Source organism: Malurus melanocephalus, unplaced genomic scaffold, assembly GCF_030028575.1.
Source record: "Malurus melanocephalus ecotype Western Australia unplaced genomic scaffold, MMel_1.1 scaffold_543, whole genome shotgun sequence".
Classification (NCBI taxonomy): domain Eukaryota; kingdom Metazoa; phylum Chordata; class Aves; order Passeriformes; family Maluridae; genus Malurus; species Malurus melanocephalus.
This window is the reverse complement of record NW_026623775.1, coordinates 370,311-396,885: the sequence shown is the minus strand read 5'-3', so window position 1 is coordinate 396,885 and position 26,575 is coordinate 370,311. Positions and strand designations below refer to the sequence as shown.

At 39.3% G+C, this 26,575-nt stretch overlaps 1 protein-coding gene across 1 annotated transcript in view; it reads right to left on the bottom strand.

The window, feature by feature from the left end:
• USP10 (ubiquitin specific peptidase 10) overlaps positions 1-26,575 on the bottom strand; it is a 44,386-nt gene that overhangs the window by 17,604 nt on the left and 207 nt on the right. Inside the window, exons 2-3 of the mRNA XM_057381965.1 lie at positions 7,298-7,366; positions 4,358-4,403 (exon numbers count right to left, since the gene is read on the bottom strand). Coding sequence (XP_057237948.1) covers positions 4,358-4,403; positions 7,298-7,366 — 115 coding nt within the window. The remainder of the gene's footprint in view (positions 1-4,357; positions 4,404-7,297; positions 7,367-26,575) is intronic.

Below are 26,575 nucleotides of genomic sequence, written 5' to 3'. Positions count from 1 at the left end.
CTTAAAGGTAACAGAGCATGATTCAGGTTTTCTTAACCAGAGTTACGKAATTACTAATTCACTGCACAGCTCCTGCACATGATTCCTATTAAATTCACCTCTTAAAAAAAAGTATTAAAGTCCAATGTCTGTAGAAATAATTGCATTAATTACTGGATAACTGCCTATAAAATATGGTGCAATACTTAACTCTACACTTCTTCTAAAGCCAGTCTTTTCCACTGACAGTTACAAAATCCAAGTCTTTACTTCTTTTAACTTTTCCACATGTGAGGTTTGGTTTCTGAGGGGCTGGGTTTAGTTTTCCTGGTGYGATTTATCATAATCAAAGATTCCTCATAATCCTTAATAACCACAAAACATTTCCATTAACTACACGGAACACTACAATGAAAGTTTTTGAACCTCCATGCTCATTGACAGCTTCTTTAATTTTATCACAATTGAATTTATTACTGTGTGAGAGTATGGTGTATATGTATGTGACATATATGTATATGTTTGAAACACAATAGATACTCCTTAACATAAACAAGCATTCAACTTGTACATAAGAACTGGCTTTTTTTGCTTTACTGATTTATTGATTTACCCTGGAACTAAAGAAACACTAAGAAATATTCTCATGGCAGGCAGCAGTACCACAAAATATTTTCAGTCACCAAGTTCTGCAATATCATGGAATTTATTTATTGCTATAATGTATGTGTACTAACTGGAAACACTGAATACTTCAGCTACAACTACTTCTGTAACTATCAAATAAAGACATAAAATTAATGAAACAGTTTCAGGAATGTTAAAGGTAAGTGGCATTTAAAAGCTCTGTAGGTCTTTATGATATGTRTGTTAGTGTTTTGAAGGCATTACATTTTAATATTTTGTGTTTCCTCAAYGATGGGGTCTAAAACATACATTTCCAATTTTTAAGACTTACTACAGAACCAAAAAACACTAGATATTAATTCCAAAGAAATAGAATTGGATACAACACTAAACTTTTAAGATTTTGTGCAACTTACATTATGTATGACAAGTAAACAAATGTCTATTTTCACGTACACCACAGATTCACTAAAAATGAGGTGGACCTTCTTTAAACACCAAAAAAAGCAACCAACAGTTCCCAGAAAMGAAGTTATTCACACACCTAGGGAAATAATCCCATGGAAAAACAATCTAGTGGAGAGTATTCTTACATATGACTGTCAATATAACAGTTTTTGAAACTCCCTGGATTCGTTCTAGAAAAGTCTGCTAACAAACACTTTAGCTTTAAAAAATTTGAAAGAAAGAAGAATCTGTATTTTTTAATAACAAATGAAAAGTAACAAACATTCAATGTGTGTTGAGGCCTAACTTCCCCATGCACTACCAACATATTATGATTTAGTGAACAWATCATACAGATGTTTATTGCTATTCTGCTTTGAATTATTAACCTAAATGAGAAGCAAACATGTCACGTATCAATTTCAATCTTGCTGCCAATCAGACTAAAAGAGACTTGTTAAAAATAAAAAAGGGAAAAATTCCACATGAATCTGGTTTCTCTAAATCATCTTAACAAGAGCCTGAATTTCAAATTCCTAATCTTTTTCCCCTCTCCCTGTGAGAAAGCATTTCTAACACCCTGTCTATCTGCCATTCACCAGCCACTTCTGCAATCACTGAGGAGCCATCACCAACCAGAAGAGAGGGCTGAAGTTTCTTTTTTAAAGAATCAGCAGCCTGGAGACAAGGAGGGGGAAGCTGTGTTTGATATGCACTGGAGAGGAAAGGGCTGGGGGATCTCAGGCAGCAYCTCCTGTTCCAGGGGCTGTCAGTGCCACAGAACCTGAGCTGGCTGTGCACACACAGCTCCAAACCTTCCACTGCTTCATTTGCTTGCAAATGCAAGGTTTTGGGGGGTTTAAGGGATATAAATCCACAATAAAACCATTCATCATCAGTTCAGCTGTTTATGGAGTGACTCCTTAGCTAAGCATGAACCAAGAGCTGGYTCTTTCTACCCTTTGTTACAACAGCACRACACCCAATATTCCTCCAGYCTTGAYASAAATTGGGMACATTTCAWGTTTCTAACAGATCAAATAATCCAGGACTTCTTCYTTTCCAAAATACAAGTCAAAAATAATAATCACTTCAAAATAAAGAATGTGGTTTCCCTTCAAGGGTGAGTTAAGTYTATGTCTATCACAGCCCAAAGTAAAAGACATCACCTCTGTACCCCTTTCCTGCTCCTCTCTCCCCAGCAAGCTCCCAGCACTCATGTGACCCAAAGCTAACCTGGTAAAAACCATAATCCAAGTGAGCCTTTTTTTCCTAGTTTTGGTGAATTTATCATCTTATTGTACACTTAATGATCACAAGAGCCCACTCAGGGCTAGTGGGAAGTAGAAAACAGAAYATATCCCTTACACTTCTGGCACAGTGAATATCATAGGCTGAAACCTTGCCCAGAGCATAACTGRTATTGGAGCATTTAACACACAAATTAGGAAGTTACAGCAGAGCAATTTATCCTTTCACCTTACAGCAGGATTAGAATAATAAATACCAGTAGCTAATRTATAGTTAGTCTACGGAATGACTGGCAGAAGCTCATTTGCTGTAAGATTGTCAAGTTCATTTGAGAAAAATAAGAGGTAATATTTTTTCTTGTTTGTTTTGACTTGCCTCTTTGCTTCAGGGCATCTTTGTTTCAATCTAGTTCACAGCTCTGTTTCTGAAAGRACTGAAACAGATCTCTCTGCCATGAACAACATGGCACACATATTGAAACAAGCACCAACAGATGCTCCAAGGACAGTCTATGTACAACCCCAAAATCTGTGAACGCACAGTACTAATTAGTGTGAACAGAGTGCTGCATATTAGAGCTTAAGCCATGATTTGATTACTCCTAGTRGGTATTAAAAGACATTCTAATTCTGTAATAAAGTTAAACACTGAAGATAAGTACAGAAAAAAAGTTAAGCTATGGGGAATGGTAACATGGTAAGTGTGTGCTATCATATATAAATATAAATATAAATATTCTGCATAACCAAGCATTCCAGTTTAGTTTGCACAGCTTCCTATGCAGCCATCACAGTGATAATGTGTATGCACAGTACAGTGCAAGCTTGTTAAAGACATTTTTCAAGCAAAACCTAATTTGCTGTCATTACCTAATCTCAAGGCTGGGAGGGGTTCTCTCAAGGTCTAGGAATGATCTGAAAGACATTTGTACAAACCATCTTTCTGTATGGCTTGTGAACATTAAAATCTCAGTCTGAAAGAACAAAACTGAAATCCAGTTAGACAAAGCAATATATGACTGGATGCCTCTGTCACCAACAGACAATTCACACCATATGGTCTTTTTAAAGAACCTTTCTAACTCCTACTTAGAACTACTCAGGGTCCTAAAGTGGTCCTGTACTAAATAAAACTCCTGAACTGTCAGAAGTGTTGCTGATGTGCTTTCAAACGGGACTAGCAGTCTTTCTTTCTGACTGCCATCTCATTTATCTTCAATACAAARTCTCTAAGGATAATGATCAGGTGTTCTTATACATTAATGTGTAGTTTGGTCCTCTTATGAGTATTTTTGAAAAATGTTCAGTCAGATACTTGCATGGTTTTCTAAGGAGATCTGGTGTCATTTTTATCTATTTACGGGTAAGTCTCAGCTTTCTTGTTCTCCTCTGGTTCAGGGAGGAAACCATGAACTAATTTACCTGCTGTTTAAAATACTGTGCAACTTTGGTTTAAGCTGTATAGTGGTGATCCCAGGGCAGCTCCTACCTAGCTGTCTACTTCTTGTAACTGAAGTAAGGTCAGGCTGTAAGAGGTATGGGTTGAGGCACAGGAGACCTGTGAGCGTTACAGCTTTAAAAGGGGAACTCTGTAATGTATTTTTATATCAAGTCACACTTCCATCAAGAGATTAAAAAAAAAMCAAACCAGGATTCTCCAGAAAAACAGCCAAGCCAGGCAGAAACAAGAGTCAAAGGGAGCACAGAACAGAGTGCTRTCTTGTTGTAACTGTTAGAAAATACTCATGCCATGGCTCTCAGCCCCCTCAGTTTCACAGCTACATCCTGAAGTGTTTCAGCAAGACTGTGTGGTAGCACAATCAAGGTGATGYCCACTGTAATTAGCTGAGGTTCAATGTAGGATTTTCCAAAACTCTCACAGATGTCATTCAATAAATGAGTTTAGAAAACCAACCTGCCTAATATATGCCTCTGTAACTGCTAAGTTCTAACAATTATAGTTAAAGAGAGGTTACAGTAAATCTCAGGAAAGTGTCACAACCTTGGAAGTTAAAAAAAAAAAAATCTTGATTTCTTACCATCATGAAACTTACCTGTGGATTTAATACCACATGAAACTGTTTCATTGTATGGGGGGAGCTGTACAAAAAAGAAATGAAACTTATTTAAAGGCAAAGCAAATCTACGAACATTCGATATCAGTTTCATTTGAAACATCCGAATCCTTTAAAAATAACATCATAATTGAGTTTTGATTTTCAGAGAGGATGCCTTGAACTCATGCTTCTATATTTATCAAATCCTACACTGCAGCTTCAGGCGTCCTTGCAGATTACCACAAGTACTGAAAGATAAAGATTATCTTGGTTACACACTACAGGCTCACCAACCTCTCAAGCAATTCACCTTCCAGCATCAGCATTTTTCTTCATCACCCCGATTTCAGGATGAGGAACATATCTCTTTTTAGACAAAAAGATAGACCAATTTGTGAAAGGATGAAACAAACTTTTGCACAGCCAACAATCACACCTAAGCCTTTTGACACTGAACCTTGAAATGTTTCAGCTAGGGTGGATTCTCCAACATATTGACCAGCCTAAGCATAGTGTAACCACAGTCCTGAGTTTGTAAACACATCTCGTATAGAGATGGATCATTTTATGGACTCAGGGCTCGACAGAACCCTATGGTGTAATCACAGGTGGGCAATTTCTAAACCCCCTCACCTGCCCCTAAACCTCCTCAGCAGCTGAAAGCTTCTCCTGTGRCTGAGTGAACTGGCAGCCACTGCTACAGTGCATTCCAGCAGCTCCCTGRAGAATGTGGAACTGGTTCTGCAGTGGGAGACAGAACACTGAGSATGTATTGCAGTTTTACAATGTTATTCTAAATAGTAATTCTAATGYTGTGACAAATGAAAGATTTCTATATTGAAGTTTTTGATTCTCTAAAGCTACAAATACTTACAAACTGCCTTCTTAATGCACTGCAGACAACAGCACATCAGAAGTGGTGAAAAATATTCCTAAAATTCCATTGAAAAAGTATATAAAAAGTACAGATGCTGTAAAATCCATTTATGAACATCAATACATCTTAATGTATCATCTCTTCAAGTCAAAATCAGAATCAGTRGGTCAGGCTCCAAAACGCACTACCCATASTAATTTTGAACACAAGTTCAATATAATTTTAATTGGAGCCACAAAAATCACTCTAAATGTCTACAATGAACAGTTTATGATAAACCTTGCAATTTTTGTTTTTATCCAAATCAAAGACTTTCAGAAAATACAAAGATTTTTTTTTAAAGTAGCCATCTTCTTGGTCCCCTGGTATCTGATTAACCAACAGCACCTTAGCAAAGCTGACTTCTTCCATACAACTGGCTTATCTGAACCACGTAAGCCAACAGGTATCTGACAGAACATGTGTCACAAATGTCACATGTAAAAGGGATGTTCTAGACAACCTTTAGCTTTTAAACTATTCCCTTGCCTGAGCCCCATTTTGGGCTGTGGTTAAGGGACCTCAGAGGGCCATCAGTACATCCCCAACAGGACTTGTGCCAAACACCACAGCAGCATTATCATCTCTGTCTCGTCCTTCTCGAATTTCAYCCTGGCTTTTTCAGACCAATTTTTTACACCAATTAGTGTAAAACTAATAAGCATCATTTTTATTTCATCATCCAGGTAATTAAAAGACTGAACTGAACCAGATCAAGGACAAACTTMAGGAACATCGTTCAACAGCTCTTTATTTTGACAGCTAACCAGTAAGTGGTACACTGAGACAGAAAATGAAGTCACACTGGTTCTGATGCTGTAGGTTCATACTTTGAGAACGGTTTTACAGAAGTCAARATATGACATTTTCATCTTCCCCAAGGTGAGTAGTGGAACAGCTGATGTGGGGCACTTCAGGTGACAGTACATGGGATGAAAATGTGCCACTGCTGTGACTGCATTTATGGTGKGAAAACATTCAAGATCATCACAATTAACAGCCATATTAACTAAAGATCTCTTCTGCACTGCTTCCCACAGACCAGAGACACAGCTCTCCCCAAAGGAAAGCAGAAATGGTCTTTTTCCTTTCTGAATTTCCCTCACTCCCCACCCCACCCCATCCCCTTTGTGCCCTTTCATTGTTCAGCAGTTTATTACATTAATTATCCTTGGAAAATTAAGCTACAGGAAACTAAGTCACATAACAATGGTTTGTAAAGTGTGACAAAAGGATTTCCCCATCTACAGCTCAAGTGTTCATTTCCTTTATGTTGAGAGGGCAGGATGGAAGCATGACTGAAATGTTTGAATGGAAATGTCTGGAGGAAATACATGGAAATCGACCCAGAGGAAAATTATTTTTCAAGTCTGGAGATTAGGACAATGGGATAATACTCTTCCCCACGAAGGAAAATGGTTTCCTCATTCTCTACCAAGAGCTACAGAGAATAAGAGCCTGCAATGCTATGTGAGTGTGTAATGAACTCAAACACAGAGACAACTGTTTCCACTCTGTGGTTCTCTCTGTCACTGTAATTAGTTCATTACTGATGCACTTCTCAGACCTCACACAMAGCCTTCCTGGTGAGCACAGCTCCCAGAGCTAGCAGTGCTCCACCTGGCCAAAAATATTGACAATTTCTTGTGCTTCAAAAGGCTCCCAAGACTTTGGAGCCCACTCAAAACTGAAACTCTGCTGGGAAAGCTCTCAGTATCCATCCCTTTAAAAAAACCCTGCAAAACTGAGTTACAGGGCTGGAAAACTCATTGTCAACATCTAATCACTACTGTCAGCTACTCCAGCTCCAAAACATGACAAACAGAGGGTGGAACACTTAATTCATGTCTAAAAATTGACTTAATATCCACACACATGGAAAGATTACTGATCAATATTGTCAGAATGCATATCAACAAGCCAAGTGGATGGTAAAGTATTTGCATTGTTGCATTTCAAATTCACACAAGCAGATGAGCTTTCAAACGTTATTTCTAAAAGAAGTTTGAAATAGGTCTTACCTCAACAGAGCACCGTGGAGTCACAAAGAACTGATTAAATTCATCAGGGCTGAATTCCCCAAAAATATACTAAAAATAAAAGAGAAAAAACTTTGTTAAGTAACTATTTATATTCAATACAATTAATAAACTCATATTAAATCCACTAAGATATTAGAATTTAAAAAAAAAAAAAACCTGTGTGCTGGGAGTCAGAAACTCTACCTGTTTGCAACCCAACTTCCATCTTAGCTCGTTCCCAGACCTTCAGCAAAGAACTTTAGGTTCTAAACTGTATACAAAGCATTGTCCTTTAAATTCCCACTGGAGGTGATCACAAACTGCTCCTCATCCTGTGACCAGTTTGGACTCAGGAGTTGCATCAGCTCATGAATGCCCCAGGCAAAGCCAAGCCACCCCTCACACCACAAATAAAACCCAAGAATTACTTCTGCAGAGTTCTGCTAAACTGRTGAGTTACAGTACCTGAGAGCAGAAGCACAGAACTGAAACTGCTTAGAAACTCTAAATATTATTAGCTTTGTTCTTCCAGAAACTCTCCACAACAAACCTAAGATAAAACATCTTTCTCCAACATTATCTTCCCGCAGCTTTTTAGATATTTTCCATCTAAATATGCTCTAAAAAAAATACCTAACAATACTACAAAGAAAATTACACTAAAATGAGAGTTTATATTTCATTCACAGAAAACAGAAGATTGCCAATAAAAAGGCCTGACCCGATGGCATTTCACAGCACCTGGAAGTTTCTATAAACTTCCACCCTAGCTTTAATTGACTGAACAGCATCTAAAGAGTCAGGACAGAGATACCAGGACAGAAAAGCTGAACAAGGAGCTGAATAAACTGACAAAACAAAGAGCATTGAAAAATACCACTCTGGGCATGCGGAAGGATATTGACTTTAAGAGTCACTATTGAGAAATGCTGAGGAYAAATGCAGGTCAGTTTGGCCCAGCAAATTACAGTTTCCCCTCCCATTTATCAACGTGTTCTTCCAGGGCCATTCTGGACAATTTTTGCTCTCCTCTACCCTCCCACCACAAAAGTTTTTTCAGCAGTGTCAAGTCTTGCTCATGGTAAATCCTTAGCTTGGCTGTATCAAGAACAACAAACCAGAGTGGGAGWTGAGCCAGAGAAAAGAATTCCTCAAATCTGGGAAATCATCTCTTCTGAAGCACAGGCTGTTGCCACAAACTGCACCCACAGTATTCCAATCACAGGAATTTTTTTTCAGACTTTAGGTGGTTTATTCCAATGGAACTTGCTGTTTACACGACTCACAGCCATCTACATTCATAAATTTCAAAGCTTAACCAAAAGCCAAATTCCAGAGCAATTACAAACCATAGTTTTCTTACACAAAAAGTGATTTATACACACATCACTTTTACGTGGGGCAGAGTGTGACCACTTTAATGGCCTTCAGGTTTTTTAAAAAAATACTAATGTAATCTGGTTTAGGCTACAAACAGGTCTAACAGTCAAAACAAACTGGRACATCTGTAATTCAAAGGGTGAAGAACAGTTAAACATTTAATGCTTCAAAAACTCTTCTACAGCCAACTGCTGCCCACCAAGTGAGAGAGTCCAACACCCAAACCAAACAGATCCCGAAATTGTACCCAAGTGACTTCACAGTTCTTGGCACAGGAGTCAGGCTGGGTTTATGCTCTCAATATAAACATTTTTTATTCAGCAACATATGAACTAGAATTTATCATAGTCCAAAAACAAACCTAAGAAAATCACTTGCTGACTCGCCATTAAATTATGTTTTAGGAGGTATTTTTGATGCTGCAACACAACAGAACAAAACAATAATCTCAAGTGTAGTCTATTAAAAGTTACAGAAATCTAACCTAATTCCTCCAATGTAATAATATAATACAGTCATTTAATTTACCAATGAACAAGGTATCACAGGCCAGGTACTTTTTTCTGGCAAAAGAAAGGGCTTCATTTTAATGAAGAAACACAAGACAAAAACTGAACAAAGTGATCATTAATTCTATCTTAATGAACTGTTTTAACGGTGTATACATATAGAGAAATSTGTCTATACAACTCTTTATGCACAATTTAAAAACACCTTAAACATCTAACAACATCTAACCCAAACACAAGTCCTAGTCAGACTAAAGCTCAAAAAAACCACTCTATTTGGGCTTGAAATAAACAGAATTTGATCTGATTTACTTATTTTTATTTACCACTGCTTTACACCTGCATTAAGTTACCAGTCAAAATATCCCTGCCTAACAACTGAAAAAGTACTGTTTCAAATTAAACTTAAGGCCATAGGACTGATGACATAAAACCTGCCCAATTTAACCAACCTCCAGTCAGCCTCACCTCTCCAGAAATAATTTCCGCAAGCTGCACAGAATTTTCWACCCTTTTTGAGACACAACTATGAACTAAAGTGAAAAGGAACCGTGATATCACATCCCTTGGCAAGTATAACAATCCCTACCAAAAAAAGAAGGGATTCAGAGGAGGGGGAAAAGCAAATGTATTTTAAGCAATTTAAAAAATGCTGTAACTCCCTGCCTGCTGTACATCCATCCATCTATCCATTTACCCCAGGAATCAGTGTATCTGGCACTCTACAAGTTATCTGTGTAAGAGAACACTTTTTTAAGCTCTAAAGCAGCATCTGCATGGCTGCTGTACTTATCCCACATTATCAATTCGAATTTAGAAGGTTTTCCTGCACCTGAAATGCCTAAGTAATAGGAAATTATAAGCAAGAGCACACTAGGATTWTATAAAAGCAACACACCCTTACAAGAAATAGTCTCATTATCAGAATAAGCTTTTGGGGTCCTAGCTTGTACCCTTGAAATTACTCCACCTAACCTCAAAATTACCAAATTTGCTTTTTTTTTTTCCAAASTGACAAATRAAATCTAATACTTRGAACATCAAACATTTAATTAAATTATGTACACAACTTATCAAGCTACTCACGATCAGCATCAACTTACCCCCCATTCTATAAATAACATTTTAACACATGGCACAGATACAGCAGCACGTGCTAAAGCTTTGCCAAACCCGTTCCAAATGAATTCAATTCCAATTTTAGTATTTTCAAGTGAGCAAGAAACACACACTCATTATAACTACACCAAAATGATCCCTTTAAACGCCCAACTAACCTGCCCTTTGCTGTCTCAATCTCTGATCCTGTATGTCACACTGCTTCAAGGTTTCAATTGGGGTAACAGACGGACTTCACAAGCTCCAAGGAAAAGTGGGAGTTAGACACAGACAGCTCAGGGTCAGCCCTGGAGCAGGTGAGAGATTGTGCTGTGCTCGAGATAAGCTGCTTGTCTGCACCATCACTGCTGTGCCAGGGTAGGAACAGCCTTTCACCTGCACCAACAACTGCACAGGTCCCTGAGTGAAGGTCGGGCACTGCACGTGAGCACAGGGCTCACCTGGACCAGCCAGCAAAGCCAGGCCTAGTCCCATCAATAATACACAAACTCAGGTGTATCTGGCAACATACAAACCCAAAATATTAAAAAACATGACCCATGAAAAGTTGAAATTCAATTATTAGCTCTCCACAATTTTGCCTTACAAAGTAAGGCAAACTTTAAAAAAAAAAAAAAAATTGAGCCTTCTCTAATACTGTTTAGCATTCAATTACTGATTTCAAAAACTGATTTTGATTTATAGCCTCAGACAAAAAGGCAGCTGCCTGAAAAGCATGTTAAACAGTAGTCAATGGTGTCAGTGTTCACYCACAGGAGCGCACAAATAAAGCTGAGGAGATCTGGTGTCACACCAAGACTGAACAGAGAACAGAATCTAAAGAGAGTATCGGGAGAAAGTTTTGAAAATTTCCAAATTAACAATACCCCCAGACTTACTTTTAAAGATACCTAATCCCTAAGAGACTTAATTCAGTTCCAGCTGACCTCCCTTTCCTCAAACCCTCTCCACAGCCTATATAAAAGCTGTCTGTCCTGGCTCCTGGGAAGGAATCCTCTCACTTTTTTAGGAGCACGTATTCCACGCCGCACTGGTCCCTCTCTTCCCTGGATTATTTAACTCTGCAGAGCCATCACTGACCCAGCACTGAGTGTGCTCAAGGGTCCCTTCAATCACCTCAGCCTGGGGACCCTGATTTCTGTTACACATTAAAAGCAGCATCAGAACTGTATCAAACAAATCTCAGTGACACTCCACTCCCAACTGTATTAAAAAAAAAACAGTTGGAAAATAATAACCTCCTCTGGGGGAAGCACCGGGGGTGTGGAAAGAATGAGGGAGGCCATGTGGAATTCTTGGAAAGGGGGGACACACAGACAGCTCTACCTCTGCTATCTTCCCACTTCATCATCAGTGCTACCCAACTTCTCCTTTGGAGGGAAGACCACCACTCAAAACATACTGATAGATCTATTCCATTTTGCAATTCCCAACTGTAACCCAATTTGACCATTTACCAGAGATGTACAATATGTTAACAAACATACTAAAATTAACATGATTTAACTAATGTAAACACAGACCAACATAATAAAATGCTTTGCTTACACTGCACTATCAAGTATTTATGTATTTTCCACACTTTATTTTCCACACTGAGATTTCATAACCAATCACTTTAAAGAGACAATTATTTACAAGGGCTGGTTTCACCCTGGTTTTCAAACACTGGTTTTACATACGTAAGTTCTGAACTTCTGGGAGTTTTCAAATCTGTCTTCTTGCAGATGTCCCATCCATGAGACCAAGCATGAAAATAAAACTAACAATGCTTGAATAAACCTTAAAAATAAGATAGTGTTACGCAGGACATACCCAAGATCCTTCCTTAGACACTGGCACTAACAACTAGTGTATTAATTAAAGAAAAAATTGCAAAATTAAACAAACTTTACTCAATTCTAAAATGGCATCTTCTCTCTGCTGGTGACACGGGTGTTCCACTAGCTCAGATTTAATTTATTTGCCTTACTTCCAGCTATCACAATTTTGCAATTAAAGTGTGGGCATTGAATACAAAATACTGTCATATGATTCTTGGGACTACAAAAATCTCCAAACAACTAAATTATTAAAAATAACTGAAAGAACCAGATAAAACTGTAGTTTRGAAATATTTCCTGTGCGACTGAAAAGAGGATAACTAACTAAAGAGCTGTATCTTTACTCTCTTCTTGAAGTTAAAATTTTAAGACTAGAATATTATATGAATACTCTGCAGATAAGAAAATTCTAAAAAAATGTACCTCATTTGCAATGTATTTTTTCTATAATACAAGTTAGGAATAATGAATGGATGAGATTATTAAAGCTGGTACAGCATTTCTAACTTGCTCTTGAGCCTCTGTCACCAATTTYCATGTTCAGTCTGACACACTGCAAGGAATCAAGTTCCCTGTATTGAGTCTCTGCCTCCCAGCATTAATTCTCTTTACAAAAACACTCATGTTAAACACCTTCCTTAGAGCAAATCCCAAATCCTGCTGATTGTCAGTCGCTGGTGTTTCCAGGCACAACAAAACTGGAATCAGTTTCTAACTTAATCTCTGCAATGTGATTACAGCAGTGTAACATCCAGCTGCACTCCAACTGATTCTACAGCACTTGGAACAAAAATTTCATCAATAACATCCTCTTTACACCTTCAAGACATTAACTGCAGCTAGATTTTAACACAAATTATATAAATTAATCATCAAACAAATCTACACATGAAAATTTGTTTTCTACCACTCAGGAATGAAAGTTGAAGTACTTTTATATTTGTGTAATAACTCTGATCACCAAGCAGCATGTTAACCATGCAGATAAAAGCAGCAGTAACACAACTAATATTCCAAGGAGGGGAGGAAAATACCCCAAAGGGTTAAAATACCTGACCTGCAAGCTCTCCCCATGTCGACTGTTTTTTGCTGTGGTCCCCTTAACCACTTTAAAAAATCAATGCTGATGTTACCCCACTCACTGCCTGCAGTGAAATCTCCACTGGTGTTCCTGTCTAGCAGCACGAACGCTGTCCTGGAGGAATAAAAGGAGGATGAGTACGTGTTCCACAGCTGCTTGTCCTAGAAAAATAGGTAGAAATAGCACTGCTGATGCATCATCATCCTGRGATCACCTGTGCTGCAAGAAAGCCAGGAAAATGAAGTGTCAACTTCAGCTTTCAGAAAGCATTAACGTGGCTTTCATCTACCACCCAACAGCTTCAGATCTTCCAGTCAAATTAGTTTAAGCTGCAAATACTCCCACTTCAACTGCTTTTCCATAAAGGAAAAAAATACAGCTTTTASAGCTGGATTATTCCTTGCCACCACTCAGTATCTAAGCAGAAGGTCGAACAAGTCAAACTAGTTCACATTTAAACTAAACTGGTGAAATAGCTGATGTACACCCCAAGCTATACTMTCTTGCCCACCAAGCTACTCCTACAAAGTGGACTTATTCTTACAGCTCTGGAGCAGACGAGGAAAAGGAAGCATTCACACAGAAGTGTGTTTTCTAGCAAGGAAAAAGGGCACATGCATATGACTGCACTTGGGTTTTATTAGCAGAGAAAATACTCTCCCATTAGTCAACCACACAGCAAAAACGGTATTGATTCCTCACCCTTTACTTCTCTCCTAGTTTTCTCAAGGTTTATCAGCTTTTTTATGGAAATGCAGAAAAGAGCAACATTCCCTCAAGCTGTCCATTCCTCTGAGCTGAAATTCATTGTCTCAGTACACAGATAATTACTTTATTAGAGACAACAAGATTATACAAAYTCCCAGATCTCAAGAAACTTATTAAAATGCTTTAAAAAAAAGCACAGACAAAACTGCGAAACTGAAAAGCAGGTTTACTCTTTGGGCTTTTTTTAATTCTGAATTTGCAACCAGCATCCCATAACCAGGAGCTATGAAGACCACTGGGCACATATTTGCAGTTGTACCGCAGCTTAAATAATAGTATCTTAGGCAAAGCAGTTTAATAAAAAACCCTATGTCAATATATCCTCTTTAGGAAAAAGTAAAGCCCACTTTAATGAACACAAACGGATGGAAATGAAGCCATACTTTAAGGTGGAGCAGCTGCACATTAAAACTTTTAACAGTTGAAAATGCAACAAATCATGARCAAACTCTTAGTGAAGCTGCCAGTCCTTTATCATTAGCCTGCAGCTGAAAACTAGAACATTAACACACCTCCATAGTGCCTGGAGAAAGATCAGAGCTAGGTAAATGTAGGTCACCTAAGCCCATGAGTCAGTGCAACTCTGCCTGCCCACCATTTAAGCTATCAAAGGCTCAAAAATATAGTGCATGACTGTACCTTCCCTTTTTTTCCCCGAATTCAGGATCTTTTTGGATCTCATTACAGAATTCTCACAGCTRAGGAAAGTTACAGATTTTCTACACATTTCACATGAATTAATTTGAGGGGGTTTATTCCTTTATGAAAAAAAAAAGTCATCTTCAAAAAGTAATTTTCTACTCAGGGGACAAGTCAGATCTCGGGTTAGTAGGAAAGCACATTTGTGACTGTTACATTACCAAAAGAAAAGGTTTCATGACCAAATGGCCCCTGCAAGCCTGATGTAATTARGAGGGCACAACATGGATCTCAACAGTTTATCCTGAATATTGTAACTCAAATATTYATAAAAGCAGAGCAGGTTGTACTCTTTTTGTCAATTATATAACGTATTTCAAATTAAGAGCAACAAACTAAACAATACCCTGCCAAAAGATGAGCCAATTTCTTACACCCAAACAAGTTCTGTTTATGTAGGCTCCTCATTCTATTTTCAACAGTGAGGTGCCTGTTGGCACTCCTCTATTTCAAACAGCAGCTGCCACMAAGTACATCCAGCCCAAGGAAGTTGTCTATAAAATGGATAGTATAGTTAGCAGGGAGTAGAAAAAGGAAGGGGGAGAATAAAAACCAACCMATCTTACAGAGACACCACTGCATTTATGAGCAAGCTGTTCCAGAAATACTCCCTATCTTCCCATATCCAGAGCTGCACCAGCAGAAAACCTCTGCTGCTCCACATTTCAGATTTTCCCCAACTGGTATTTTTCTGTTTCACAAAACAAGAAAAAAAAAAAAGCACACCAAAACAGGCATGATCTTGTTTTGTAAATAATCATAGCATAAGGAGGGCAATGCAACTGCAGCACTTGTATGTGATCATAAAGCAATGAATGGCTCCCGACAGGAGAACTGCATCCACATTTTCTATATCCCTGTTAATCTGCATCCCACGAGACAGCATCAGGTATTCTTGATAAGAAAATACTTCCATACACCCCTGGGACCCAAGGTAGGAACATACATGTTCTAAACAAGAGCTGCAATGAAAAGCAGGCATTTTGGGACTACAGCAGGAATACCTGGAAAGTGCATTCCAGGCAAGAGCAAGGGGGAAGGGAACTGAATTGTGAGAGGCGATTACATCAACTCTGCRCTCTTTGGAGAGCAAAAGAAGGAATTTCTGACACCTTTCCACCACCACTACAAACCCACAGAACATCTGCCKGTGATAAAGTAGTAACATTTTCCTATCTGTTTTCTTGCAACGTTAAATCTAAATACAAGCCAAACTAAAATACTTTCCTATCATAATCTCCAAGCTGGAAATCCTCGCAAATATCAAGTGAAAAATACTTCAAAAACGGGTRGATTGGTCCTTCCTCAGTTCTGAATTCAAGAACAATGGTTGGGAAAACACCTCCGGCCAAGGCTCTGTCTTCACACCCTCTAAAAGTTTAAAAACACCAGCTCCAGGCTGGTTGCTCATAACTCAGCAAACACATTTACTTCAAGCTCTGCAGGCTCCTCTTGCACTAAACTAGTTATTGAGTCTATGTGCAAATTGGAAACTCTCCCTATAATGAAGAACAAAAATAATTAAGACTTGCATTATTCTGATTTACTACTGCAGGATAAGCTCTGAGGAGAGAGAAGTTGGAACATGAAGTTCCTCAAGAACACAGCCAGTTTAACTACTATTTTATTACAGGTGGGGCAGGCAAAACAATCCCTTCGTAATTTTATCTAATACTTCCCAGTAGAAAACCCATGGTGCTAGCCCTTTTTTTTTTCTCTGCCAAACTAAAATCATTAMGGCTGCAACCTTCAGTGCCAGACACCTGGAGTGGGATGAAGTTCTAAGAAAAAGTGGTAAAATCAGCTCTGCACGTGGAAAACACTGCTTTGGCTATATTAAATAGCAAATTGCCTTGGAACACCTCACAGCTGTCCACCCAAGCTCCAGACATGCTGCATAAATCCACCTTTTTCTGTGGTYTACAGAATCTTCATCTAGCAGATATTCTAGCAGGTAAATTCCTGAAGGATTGTTTTCCACAAGGCTTCTCTCAGTTTCTCCAGGTGGGAGGCCAGCACATGCATCTTTCCTATCATCCCCACAGTCTGTAATATCCAGGAGCCAGCACATTCCTATCCTGGCCAGGCAGGATGCTCAGCTGTGGGAACAAAGACTGGCTTCYCTGGAATGGCTTCCAGCTCAAAAACTGCCCTGGCAGAGCAAAGCCTTTCTTCTATGCYCACTGTGCTTAAATTTATCTCATAGGCTACTTTTATCCTTCAAAACCATCATTTAAAGAAGTTAAACTAATAGATCTAGGCTTGAATGAGGCTATTAAAAAGAAAAAAAAAAGAGAAGTAGAGCTCTAGGAGTAAAAAGTGCAAGACCCTGAGTTTTAACAAATGAAACAGGTTAAATATAGGCACATTGTAAGTAGTTCAAGAATGTCACAATTGGCTTGATGAGGCCAAGAGGAGGAACAAGAGTTAAGATGCAGAGCTGACAGAGGATCTGAAGTTATTGGTAGAGACAGCAAAGGAGAAAAAAAAAAAGAAAATGAGAAGAATTTTGTGCCTGCCMGACCACTCTCCCCTCCAAACGCTGAACTATCACCCAAAATTCTGGAATCACATAATCCTCCTACTGCTGTGAGGAATCTCTCCAATTCAGTTAGAGCTGTTTGTATCTCATACTCCAYCACCTCTGAGCTGYYCCATGTGCCTGAACAATGGGTGCTYTCTCCATGCAGGTGAAGGTGCCAACCTTGCAGATACAGAAGCCACCATTCAGGATGGCACCCAATTATTTAAGATATGGAAATTATATTAAAAATTGTATTTCTAAAATACAGCAATCAGAAGTAAAGCTGCACAAAAATTCAGATTGCTTGTATCTTCATTTGATTCCCACTAGTTTGTGTATATTTGATATTTTCTATGCTTATTTCCACTATTCTCATCTTCACAGGACAAATAYCACAAAGGATCAATACAGACCCACCCCAGAGAGTGATTCCACCCTGGGCAGTAAGGAGATTGCTGTTCCTGTTTGCCAGGCCAGAAAACACACTGGAATATAAAGAAACACTGTGGAAAACTAAAATCTAACAGCACCTTGGCAGACAAGTCACCCACAGGATGCTTTTCACAAGCAATTACTCAGGACAGGATTTAAGATGGCTAAGATTAGGTGAGGCAAAAATTAGCTATCTGGACTCCATCCTGACMAGGAACACAGATTAGCACTTTTGGAAAGCAACTAAGCCCACCCACCCAGGACTGATATGCCTCCTTTGACGGTCTAACTTCACATCTCACCCTTAAATTTTTGAAGAGCTAGAACATTTTGATGGATTCACAATCTCACCTCTTCTCCACAGGCTAAATGATCAGTGAGGTGATTACACTCAAATTGAGAAAAAATTACCCAGATGACTTTTTTATTTCTTTTTGCCACTGGTGGAAAGAGTATTAAAGAAGTGAGGAACCGGTGTCAAGYAAAATACACAAGTGGCCAGCAGCAAGGAAGAATGAGACTTTCCCCTTTGTGAGTTGCGACCTGCCAAAAATGGGTTATCTCATAGAGAAACAGCCAAAAATAAACCAGAGAATATGTGGTAAATGACTCATGGCATCACAGAAAAGAAACACAACTACCACTACATAATAAAGTCTCCCAATATTTTAAGTTCTGTATCAGTTAGAGAGTAATAGTTTTACAGAGGTTCTTACTGTGTTTCCTCATGCAGGAACTCCAGCCCCTTCCAGGACTTGACCAGGTGACATCCATGGATGGGGGATGTCCCCTGAGGACACCACCCCATGTTYTGATTCTCAGGGAATTCTCAGCCATCCACCTCCTCTACCAGCCCAATGTGTGGCAGGTGGAAACATGAGAGGATCTGGCAGAGCCCGTGACAGCGACATTGTATTTTGAAGGGGTTTGCAAGTTAAAATGAAAATTGGGACACCACACATATGCCAMCATCTCCTGAGACAGTTTTAGAGCTTAAGTATCTGCAAAACAATTTTATGTAGATGCAAGATAGCTCTTAAAACAAATGCACGGATTAATACACTGCTGCCACCAAACCCCAAACAGTAAGCATATTAAACACTCATAAACGTAATAAACGCAGCATTAAACACTGGGTCTGAGTATGGCAGTAGGTTTACTGAAAGACAATTTTAAGACTTTTTTTTTAGGTAGCTCATATCAAAAGACTAACACTGATAATGCTGCTACTTTATGTCTTTCCTTGTACAAGATCTTCTGTTAGCATTGAGAATTCTCTTGTACATATGAATYAACAGAATGCACCAGGCAGCACTCCAGATATTTCCCAACACATTTACAGTCTCAAAAACACTGCAAYTCTTTTGCTTGCTGAAGGTGAAAAAGGGATTAAACCATAATATACCGACAAACTGATAAAGCTCCAATGCTCAGAGATCAGAGTACACTCATAGCTCATGCACCGTCCACGCAGGCAGCAGTTGAGTCACCACTTCCTTGGCCTGCTCATCCAAGCATCCCAGAGCAGGAATATCGACACCCAGCAGGGAGCAAACGCAGCTCTGTCTGCAGTGTCCCTGCTCTCACCCCACAGCTCCACCAGCTCCTCTGCAAACCAGCACCTCCTTCTATCCTCTCCCTCACCCATCCATGGTTTTGGAGACCTCCACAGAAGTACTATCAAACTGCCATCTAGCCCTAATGCAGACAAGGTTGAGCAAGACTGATGAAACCACACCCTCAACCCTCACGTTTCTGCACACTTTGAACCTATAACATTTTTCACTTTCAAACAACACCAATTTAGGCARTTTTCGAAAGAACATGCTTCTCATGGGGCTGTACATTGCCTCCTTTGGTCCCAAATCTAATTAAAAAATCTTGCAAATCATAATGACATTCGGTAAAGCGTGTTACTCACACGATTGTTCAAAACGGTTGTTTTGCAAATAAGACAGAAAATACAAACCAAAGCAGAAAACACAAACTGATTTAAATTTCACATAAGTGATGTCTGCCATTATCAAATATTGCTGGCTACTCACTAATTACAAGCGCTTTTTATTTCAAGCCGTCACAAAATAGATCCATTTAAAGCACATACACTAAAAAAAAGTTTGCAAACCAAATGGCTAGAAAACACCTTAGCTCTTAGCTTCTCTAACTATAAAAATCAATGAGGAATTCACATCAATGATGAAGTCACACTACCATGAAAATACTTTACGTGCACAAGCCAAAAAGCTCAGCTCCCACTGGAGCACTGCTGCGGGCAGGAGGGATCCCTCTGACCCAACCACAGCCCATGGTACCCCACTGCCAGCAGCACAAAGCAAAGGGCAAAAAAATTTGCACAACTGCCCTACTACATCACTGCAGGGCTGAACACTGATGAGAACTCAGGGAAATCTCTATTTTAAGGATGCAATTACACCAAATCAGAAAATTATACTGGACTTAATGTGACAGTCATTAGTACTAAGTGTAACACATGTCCATTGCCTTTATCCTGTCCAATTYAGGAAACGCTGACCTGTGGCAACACCTGAAACACCATGGCAGCAYCTGCTACCTCGACTCACAGCAACAYGAGTGMCCACCACAATTCAGTGACTGCCACAATCCAGTGCTGTTTCTGGACTAAGGTCAAGTTCAAGAGACTGAGAATGCAAACCTGTTGACAGGAGCTAACTCAACAGCTTTATTTCTTTTGCTCTGAAAGCTGACTGCTCCTCTTTCACACTTCTGATTCTACTTACATTTTCTGTCGCTTGCAATGCCAGGATGACAATTTTCTGTATCTCATTCATGCCTGCTTTGAAAGCACACTAAGTGTATAAACCCTTTTTTTGTTGTTGTCTTAAGTTCTGGTAGGGAGTTCTTGGATTTATGGAAGCTTAAACTTCTTATTAAGGGCAATGGTCTATGGTCACAGCCTTTAGCTGAGAAGAAACTGAGTATTGCCTGGATAAATGGAAATTGCCTCAATAAGTTGTCTTTGATTTTTTTCCAATTTTGTATCAATTAACTACAGTGCTCCACAAACATTTTCAAACAGTTGTGGTTTCGGTTTTATATTGTAAAGGCAGCAGCACAAGAGAAAGAGAGCTTTTCCATGCTGTAAGGACATCAAAGTGCTATTTTCTTACTTTCTTTGGTCGGGTAGCTATTATTAGAACCCATAAGATTTAATGGATAGACTAAGTAGACTGGAACTCAAGAGAACTTGATTCTTTTTTGCAATTCAGCTGTTACCTGTGCTGACAATGACTCTTTTTCTTTTTGCTTGACTTMCCTCTCCTTTTTATCCCATCTACTCATATTTAAAATGACAAGGCCATCCCACAAAATGTACCAGCCTCATTTTGAGCCAAATACCCTCCTAAGCAACATGGTCCAAAACCATTATTTGGACACAACTAATTGCCTGTCACTACCATTAAACAAAGTAACTGAACTTTTTCTATTTCCCTCTCAATCCAGCCTAACACTTGCACCAAGAATTCAACGGTTGCTACACTACCTACGAAGGCATCCCACTCCAACAAGACAAAATATTTTCACACCAAAAGCCTTCCCCTTCCTTTGTATGAATGATACACGACTTCTGTATTTTGAGTAACAGTGGCAAATCCATTGCCAGCCTGCAACATTCAMGGGGAAAAATGAGGCAGGAAATCTGTGAATTGCTACAGAAGGCTCTAAATGTTGTATGAAAAAACATGACCAGTGCACTGAGGGAATAACTCAGCTATTTCTGCTGGTCTGCTCAGTGTAATTCAAACAAAATAAGTCTTTCTTACACAGAATCCTTTGAAGAAAAACTACTTTCTTGCATGTTTTTTTAAATGCATCTTTTCACACAACCTTTAGAGACATGCTCTTYTTTACAGCTTCTTACAGGTTTTGCACATTTCTCTTCCACCTCAAAGCTGAGCCGCACTCAGGGTATTTACTTTTTTAACAAAGTAAAAAATTTCAGCTCCCTTAAGTGATTTTCCAGTTTGTGTTAACATTACCCTTGATGGCAGTTGATCTATATCCCTTTCTTTCCTCCTATAATTCCAATGCAAATAATATACAATGCCTCTTTTAAAGCTTCCATCCATGATATGAATTCACACGCAGTGCTACAAGCAGCAAAATTCCCTAAAGTGCTCCTGCACATTTCTTTCCTAGGGCACTAACGCTGGTGACTAGCACAGAATCTCAACAAGCCTTTCTTGATTTGAAGAACACATGCTTTTTCACAAGGTGTATGATTCAAAGAAGCCTTACACAAATACTTTGCTAGGGTTACTGTGATTWAATCTGCCTCCTGCCTAACTACAGGTGAAGAAAAACAGACCTTGTAGCACACACTGAAGATCAATAAATCTTACGCTGTCAAACAAGGAAAAAAAGTTCTTACACCCATTTAAAATAACAAGAACATCTGCAAATAAATTAGGTATTAGACAGTCAAATACAAAATGAAAAGACTAATGTACTTCAAAGTTTTACTCTATTAAAGCATTAATGAATATATTAACATGAGCACTAACACAACAGAATCCTTTTAAGTGTTTTAAAAATAACCAACACAGCCCCTTCATTGGAAATACTTAAAACACAGTTTTAAATGCCTACATTACAATTTCATAAAACAAAACCAGGGTTTAGAACCCCAATTTTAAAATAKCAGACTATTCTATTATGCAATGTCTGAATATACAAACACACACACATGTACGCACACACACTTTTTTCACCATGAAGCATAACCCTTTGTTCCCTAATCCCCAGTTGTATGTTTAATGATCACACATAAAATACTTCCATCAAAAAGAAAAACCGCAGTTCCAGCATGTTTAATTCTTTGGAAATGAACATCTACATTGCTGAAATGGCATTAGAGTGACAAATGACTATAATCCAATGGCCCAAGGCCAGCAACTTCTATTATAACAGATTTGGCAGTTTTGCACGACGCAGCATGTTGTGTGTCGATCGCTAAATAAAATGAGACTGCTCAGTTTACCTATAAACAAAACCCCACTTAAMTTTACAAGTATTTTAACACCTATATGAAGGGAAAGACCAGTATGTCTGAGCAACTGCCTACAGAAATTGGATATATTAATAGGTAAATGGCTGGATCCATTCTAAGAAGTCTCCAGATCAGTGCTATAGTATAGAATGCACAGAATAAATAGCAGTGATTCACAAAACCTGTGGGTTTTAGCCTATTTGCATGCTGCCATAYAGTTCCAAATTTAAGTTCTATGTCAGTTTTCCCAGACTTCCTTTTTTTAAGTCACCCAACCCACATTCACCCACTTTACTCTGAGTGGATTCACCATTCACATTTTAGAAAGGCAAATGATCCCTTCTGGCTACCGAAACTCACAGCTTCAGCTGCAGCCTGGATTYCCAAGCTCACGGAAGCCTGGAATAAGTACTCACTCCAGGGGCAAAAGGATGAACCCTGACCCTCCYGTGCAATGAAAGTGAGGCTCAAAAAAAGGAAAAAAAAGAAGGGGGGAGAGACAAATTCAGCTTCTTCAGCCYTTTTCAAGAGGGGCAACAACTGAGCAGCAGTAGCTGCAGCAAGATGGTGCACTCCAGCACCTCTCTCCAATTCCTTTCCAGTGCCACCTTTTATTTCATATTCAGGGTGCCCCTGGGATCTTCAGCAGATTTCACAAACCCGACAGAATCCACACTCCCCTGTCCCCAGACACTTCTTTCTGCCCGTGAGGACATTCCAACATTACACATATGTACACAAGAAACTCATCCAGCTGTAACAACCATTTTTTTTAATTTCTGAGACATTGATTTCCTAATCACCAAACATCAGGCAATGCACTGCAAAGGCAGAACAAATGCCTGCAGACTGCTTTTAATTTTTTTTTTGTCTTCTAGAAAGAGCCCTGGCTTAAGGAAACATCAAACTACACCCTGCCAGGRAGCAACCCTCCAAGCCAGCCATAAAAGAGGCAGTTTGCAGTGCAGTATTTCAGGGAGTCAGGTTGCATGCCATGTTCCGAGTTCCAGTTCTTCTGGTTGCCAGGCCAGACACAACCTGGGTGAGGATGAGCAGCTTAGGAGCTTGTTCAGCTTTTTTTTTCTGAGCTCAAACCCGCCCGGTTTTCACTTCAGCTGGGTTTGGGGGAAACGTGGTACATTTAAAATGGCACCGAGTTCATTTGACACCACAGTAATGGTGAAAGAACAAAACAAGCATAAATGATTCATTCTGCTATGGTATCCTTTCTTCTGCTTAACTTGTTTTCACAGGATTTACAAATGATGCGTCTGTATTAATTCTTTCTATGAAAAACAACAGAAAAAATGGCTAAAACAACTGTTTATACAGTTCCTACAGAGTTTTATTCTTTCCAAACAAGGAAATAGTTTTTAAGCTGTCTTTTTTTTTTTTTTTCAAAGAGATTTTTAGATGCCCTTGATGACAAGTGGTTTTAACTAGAGCAGCTTAACATCCTTAGTGTCATGGAGTGATACAGCAGGTTTACTTCTAGCTCACCTTAAAAAAAGTACAGATTGTGAATACAGTCAGCACACACCCAGCAGATTGACAGCAACACTTAAATCTCTCATTAGATGATTATGAAATAGCGACATGGAAGAGAGGTACAAACGACCAGCAATATCTAAACTGTGTTATCAAACACTCCTGTGCTCGCTGATGAGCTGGAGCATCTAAAATCAATGTCCCTTTGGAAATATTGGATATGATGGTGTTTCGGGATTCATTTGTCACAATGTGCAAACTGACTGATGAAATATTTCTGCCCACTACTCCATGAATTCATCCATTGGCAGAAACCTGACTCTGCATTTTAGCTGGAGGAGCAGCAGCATTTTCCTGAAGATGTTTTTTCCCCTGTGTAACAAAAAATGCCTAAGTGATGGTACACCCAAATTAGAGATACGGAAGAACAACACACTTTTGTCCACCTCTGCATCATGACACAAACACAGTGACTCAATAATCGTGCTTATCTTGTGCTCAGAATAGACAAATTTTATCAAAACTTTCTTCTTTTTTATACTGATCTGCAACACTACCATCCTAAACCAAAAAGGAAACACCTACATGTAAAACAGCACCCCCGAACTTATCTTTAGGCTTTTCATCCAAAAGGGTCCAAAACATTGTTACCTTAATTCAGCATTAGAGCACCACAGTGTTCTGGAAGATGTATTCCCATAAATCCCAAACAGCATCTCAATAAACTATTTAAATTTGAAAAAACCCCAAAACACAAAAATAAGCTGTGTTTAATGACATGAACAAATCATTACCTAAACAATAGCTCACTAATGTGCTTCAGATCATGTATGTTCCAAATTATTTACAAACTAYATTACAGAAATAATACACTATAATTTAAGCAGGAGCCTCACAGATTCTAAATATCTTCCTTTACCTATAGAGGGGGATGATTTAAAATTGTGAACGCTCAAATTGCTACCAAAGATGAATTTACCGCCTAGTTTTAATTTGAGCTRTGCAGCACTTCACCATAAACTACATCACCAGCTTAACTTTGTTTTGTTTGAAGGTACACCAACAAAATCAAGGTACAGACCAAAACTCATCCTTAACTCTTCTAAATCACAAAAAAAGCTGAATTGTAAACACCAAACTTATCAAACTGACCACATGCACTGCTGAGTGCTGAGRGGGGGAGAAAGCAGGGAGTGACACAACTCTTGATTGGACATTGAATTCTTCTGATATATCTGCATTCCAAAAACCATTCATTGGGACAATCAAAAAAAGGTCCAAAAGTGAGTTTCCTTCACTTTGAAATAAAACTTGAAGGATACAAAATTTTGTAATTATTCCTAACTTTGAAACAAACTCCAGAAACTGCAACTGCCTTAAGAAAACCCACATTAACGAAAGCACTCACATTTTTCTCTCAGACATAAATAAATCAAGCTGGACAAGAAATGTCAGTATAGTGTTCACCGATTACAAACTTTTTTAATGGAAATATCAGTGTCAGTGCCACGAGTGCACAACTTCAATTGATGTGTACTTTAACTTCATTCAGAAAATATAACCAAACCCCATAGAATTCATAATAAAGCATCACCTTGCTCGAAATGACTTACATTTTACGAAATGTGTTTTCTATGATAGGAGACACGAATTCTTAACAAAATTATGTTTAACGCCACCAGTTTTCCAAACTTTATTATTTGCTAAAAAAAAAAGTTTCTCTAAGTCTTGAAAATAAACACTTCAGTGCTCCACACGCTTTTCCTGACATTCCTGCTTTCAAGCTCTTTGGGAGAAAAACCTTAAGGGAAAGAAACACCGAAGTGAACCCATTCAATCATTCGCTCTAAGCACACACTGGATTAGCCCAGGAACCGAGCTGTAAACTTCCAGCGAAAAACCACCACGACTGCAGTTTTTTTTTTCCACTCGATGCACAAATCTCCCGGCTGGTTCAGCCAGTGGGATCCAGGGAATCCGCACACGCATCCCCGTGCACGGCGATCTTGCAACACTCAGCCCTTTGCACCCCGATGCGCTGGGGTTTATCGAGTGTTTGGGCGGGGGGGAGGGGGGAGGATTAGTTTACAAATCTCCTTATTCCCTTCTCGTTATAGAATCGTTTCTGCCTCTCCCCCCCTCCAAAAAATAAAAAAGAGCAGCCGGAGCGATGAGCTCTGTCCGAGCCACCCTCGGGCGGGGGCTCAGCACCGACACCCCCCACCCCGGGCCCCGGCGTGGTGACACCGACACCGGCGCCCGGCCGACCCCCCGCGCTCCGGACCCCTCCGGGATGGGAATTCCGCCCCGGGAGCGCCGGATCCGCGGTCCCCGCGGGCAGCGAGGCCGCCCCACCGCCCTCAGCACATTCAATGAACGTGCACAATCACCCTGGGCCTACTCCCGGCCACCACGCTCCCCCCCCC